The sequence below is a fragment of the Atta colombica genome, unplaced genomic scaffold (assembly GCF_001594045.1).
Source record: "Atta colombica isolate Treedump-2 unplaced genomic scaffold, Acol1.0 scaffold219, whole genome shotgun sequence".
NCBI lineage: Eukaryota > Metazoa > Arthropoda > Insecta > Hymenoptera > Formicidae > Atta > Atta colombica.
Genome location: NW_017259315.1, coordinates 950603 through 954759, shown reverse-complemented (window position 1 = coordinate 954759; position 4157 = coordinate 950603). Strand labels below are relative to the sequence as shown.

At 30.6% G+C, this 4157-nt stretch overlaps 2 protein-coding genes across 2 annotated transcripts in view; one reads left to right on the top strand and one right to left on the bottom strand.

Moving 5' to 3' along the window:
- LOC108687831 (pre-rRNA-processing protein TSR1 homolog) overlaps positions 1-2759 on the bottom strand; it is a 4080-nt gene extending 1321 nt beyond the window's left edge. Inside the window, exons 1-8 of the mRNA XM_018193816.1 lie at positions 2604-2759; positions 2145-2418; positions 1796-2042; positions 1456-1653; positions 1134-1364; positions 643-811; positions 347-550; positions 38-261 (exon numbers count right to left, since the gene is read on the bottom strand). Coding sequence (XP_018049305.1) covers positions 38-261; positions 347-550; positions 643-811; positions 1134-1364; positions 1456-1653; positions 1796-2042; positions 2145-2418; positions 2604-2715 — 1659 coding nt within the window. The 5' untranslated portion in view covers positions 2716-2759. The remainder of the gene's footprint in view (positions 1-37; positions 262-346; positions 551-642; positions 812-1133; positions 1365-1455; positions 1654-1795; positions 2043-2144; positions 2419-2603) is intronic.
- A 1029-nt stretch (positions 2760-3788) lies between these two features.
- Positions 3789-4157, top strand: part of LOC108687830 (dnaJ homolog dnj-5) — a 4721-nt gene continuing 4352 nt past the window's right edge. The window contains exon 1 of the mRNA XM_018193815.1: positions 3789-3855. The gene's annotated coding sequence lies outside the window, so the exon portion shown is untranslated. The remainder of the gene's footprint in view (positions 3856-4157) is intronic.

The window sequence follows — 4157 nt, the reverse complement described above, 5'->3', positions numbered from 1 at the left end:
TATATATATATATATATATATAATTGTCAATATATACCATGACTCCTTCGACATCTTTACATTCTTTGTAAATACGTTTTCGTCTGCGATCATAATCGGAGAATTCAATTATCCGAGAATAATCAATGGGAAGATTTTCTTTTGGATCCCATGGACTAGTACGGAACGATTCAAGACCTCGATATTTTTGGAATCTTATTTTAGCCAAGCTGTCCTGAGGTGTATCCACTTCATCAGGAAATTGTACGTCCAATTTTGCTTCTGTATTTTATTAAAATATTACTAAAACGATAATGAAAGATGGTACATTTTTTTTACATATGATAATACATATAATTATAGTAACCTTTAAACTTTTCCATGGCTTGCTTTTCTTCATTCATATCGATATCTTGATCATAACGTTCCTCATCCAATGCTTCCGATATCGTAATAGTTTCATATTGTTCATCATCTTCCATATCTTCACTACTAGCTGCTTCAGATTTTGCCTCTTCCACATCCATGTTGTCTTCTAAATCTTCATTTTCTGAACATATACTCAGGCTTTCTACATACAAAGGAACAACATATATTTTTGAAGTAGGATTAAATAATTTTCTAGAAGGAAAAAAGGAGTAAAATCCATAAAATCCATGTAACCTCCATCTTCATCTGGTATCCATGCAGCTTGATATTCAGAGGTTCCTTTTGGCACAACCTTTACAATTTTTCTCTTTCTATTATTTGCTGCTTCAGCCAATTCTTCTTTCGTAGGCCATGTTTGTTCAGCATCCATTGGATCAGGAATATATTCGCTCTCAAGAGATTCCTACAAATTTTAATATTTTAAACATGTACTGACATTATTATTATTGCTATTAAAGTTACATATAAATATATTAGCACATATAAATCACATATAAATTATTATAAATAATTTTGACATGTCTTTACAAATATGCCTTGATAATTTTTTACTTTCTCTATCTCTCTTACTTAATATAGATACTATTCAAATGTTCATTTTTAACATTAAAAAATTAGTAAGAACACTAATAATACTTGTTTGAGAATACTTTTTCTTGGTGACCTTTTCAAAAGATACAATTCAAAAGATACAAATCATTAATATTAAAATATGTGTAACAAACTTGTTTTTCTGGATCCGCAGTTAAAATCTCAGTTTCATTTTTCCATTTCATTTTACTATCAGAAAGATGTCTCTTCTGCTCATGTTCAATTAAATACGGATCCCTCAATGTTTTGATGCAAGACATTTGAAAGTTTCCAAAATCTGATATATGAATCAAACTATTAACACATAATGGTGTCGCGCCTCGTAAATATCCACTGACCATGAGAGTTCCAAAATCAAGAGAATCCTGTCAAAATAAGCATTAAATGATAAAGTATTAAATGATATTCAATTTACTTTTTATATATTTTTAAATATGTATTTAAAATTTTACATACTTCATCACATTCAAAGTAGACTTCCTCAGCCAAAAGATATGGTCTTATGTCTTTATAAAATAAACTTCTTTGCTTTTGTAATCCAGCATGGCGTAACATATTTAAGCAATCAGCTGTAGTATCTAATTCAAATACTTTTTCTGCAGGAAGCCATTTTGAAATTGTACGTTGTATAGATTGTTTATATTCTTGACGTTTCTATAATATCATTTAAAATATATCAAAGAATAATAAATAAGTAATATGTTTGATAAAAATTTACAATGTTTTTGCAATATAATTAATTTACATTATTTTCAAAGATTTTTAAATTATTAAAGATTTTTGTATTATTGCTTACTTTAATATGAAGCGTTTGAATATTATGCACTGCAATTATGGTAGACGATAAACCTTGAGCAAGACAAGACGTAATAATTTCCTTGCCCCAATCATCTATAATTTGTCCTTGCTTATTATCATTTCCTTGACTTGCAACAGAAGTTACAAAGAGTATTGTGGTAGCAACTTTGGCTGCATCTAATGTCGCAAAAACGTCATCTATTGGTGGTACAATAATAGAAAACCGTTGTTTCAGCCTTGGTATACTAAATAAATACAAATATAAATTTAAAAAATTAATAAATGCCAAATTTTTAATTTATTATTTAATGAATATAAGAAAACAAATTCCTTCATCCACAGTGTACCTAATATGGATTATTCCATTTGAACTAGTAGCAACATTAGCAGTTTCATCCATATTAGTTACAACAGATACAATGTCCTTTATATCTATGTCATTTTGCAGTGGTATAACACAGATAAGGATAGGTGCTGAAAAAAAGCCACCAAGATTTCTTTTCTGTGCCAATACTTGTTCGCGTTTCTTTTTTCTGTGTTGCAACAATTGATTTCTACGTGCATTCTTCCGCAGATTTTTCTCAAAACGTTTAGACGACTTTCCGATAATACTTTGTTTACCTAGGCAAGAAAAAATGAAATATATTCTATTTAAAAACAAACAAAAAATATTCCATAAAAGCATGTTTTAAACATTGATATAGAATTTGTTATTGCATTCAGAAAGAAAGAATTGTTATTAATTGAATAACATGAAAACATAATTTTGTTACAAATATGTCACTAATACATTACAGAAAACTTACTTTTGAAATCATTATTGATGGAACTTTTACTGCGATGTCTTCCAGTCTTATGTTGTTTATTAGATTGCTTAAGTGCACCTGGCCGATGTGTCTCTTGTTTTATCGTACTCATTGTAAATATCGTAAAGAAACACTACAACTGTAGTCCAGAAAGAAAATAATTATTAATCGCCATGCGGTTACAATAAATCGGAATATATATATTAAGCAAGGTGTATTTTCACGAGCTGCTGAAGCTGAACAGCCAATCAAATGCTTGCCACAAAGTTAGTGGACTGAACATGGCAGCAATCATGCCAATCATATTCCTTTTTTAATTTGGTGCAATGTATTGACTAGTCAAAGAGCAGTTAACATGTTCTAGACAACTGCACATCCTTGGGAATGGAATACCTTAAAGTATTTTTAGGGGCTTTGCACAATAAAAGGAAACAGGGAACAGAGAATTAGAATTTCAACCTATCAGAAATCATGTATTGTGGAATACATAGTTTCTAATAGGTTGAAATTCTTAGAGGCTTCGCACAATAAAAAGAACAGGGAGCAGAGAACAGAAATTTTTGAAATTTTTATTCTCAGTTCCTTGTTCCTTTTATTGCGGAGCCTCATATTGTGCGGAGTCCCTTATGGCAGTAGCTGTTTTCTAGCTAGGACTGTGTTCCACTGTGTAAAGTACTTGTTGGAACGCAGTTTAGTTTTATAGTGTAATACCAGAATGCATTGCAGTCTTTCATTCTTATAATTATATTTAACGTCAATAATAGATTTATGATTTTTATTTAGACTTAAGTTATAATTTTCTCAAAATTGACGATTTTTGAAGATTTTATTGCAAAATAAGTACGGTTATGAAATAACTTTTTGAAAAGTTGGTAACATTGACATATTTTACATGCTCGTAGCTTTTTACTGTGTCGAACAGTGTAACACTGTGTCATAGTTGAAACACTTTGTGTAAGATACAGTGTTACCTGTATACATTGTTGGAAAACACTCAGTGTCGAGCATCGTGCTTGCTATTAGTCAATTTTTAATCACGTGATCTATGTTTAGCGAATAGTAAGCTCACAATGTTCGATCGTTCCTATGTAATGGCACCTTTATATTCTTGTATCATGAATGTTACTGCGCGTGCGAGGAGACAATGGAGTGGTGGGAAAAAATCTCCAAAAATCTCTCTGGTATCACTGGTTAGCCTCGTCCGAACTGGTCTGGATATGAATACGATGCTCGATTTTACGTTTACCGCATGGTATACAACATAAAATCGTGTATTTCGTACAAATATAGTTTTTTTTTATTATTAATGTAAAATATACTGAACTGCGATTATAAGCAACCATTGTGAAAAAGTGTATTTATTAATGAATGTGAATATTGTATCGACTGTACCGACGTCTGCTAATATTCGATTCGTTTTAGGTTATAACATTTATTTAAGCTAAATTGCTCTCTCGATAATGATTATTTAATACGAACTTATCTCGGCGATGCAAAATAACTATACTCGCGCTATCGAATATCTCTAACTTGTACATTAGTGGATATTTAACG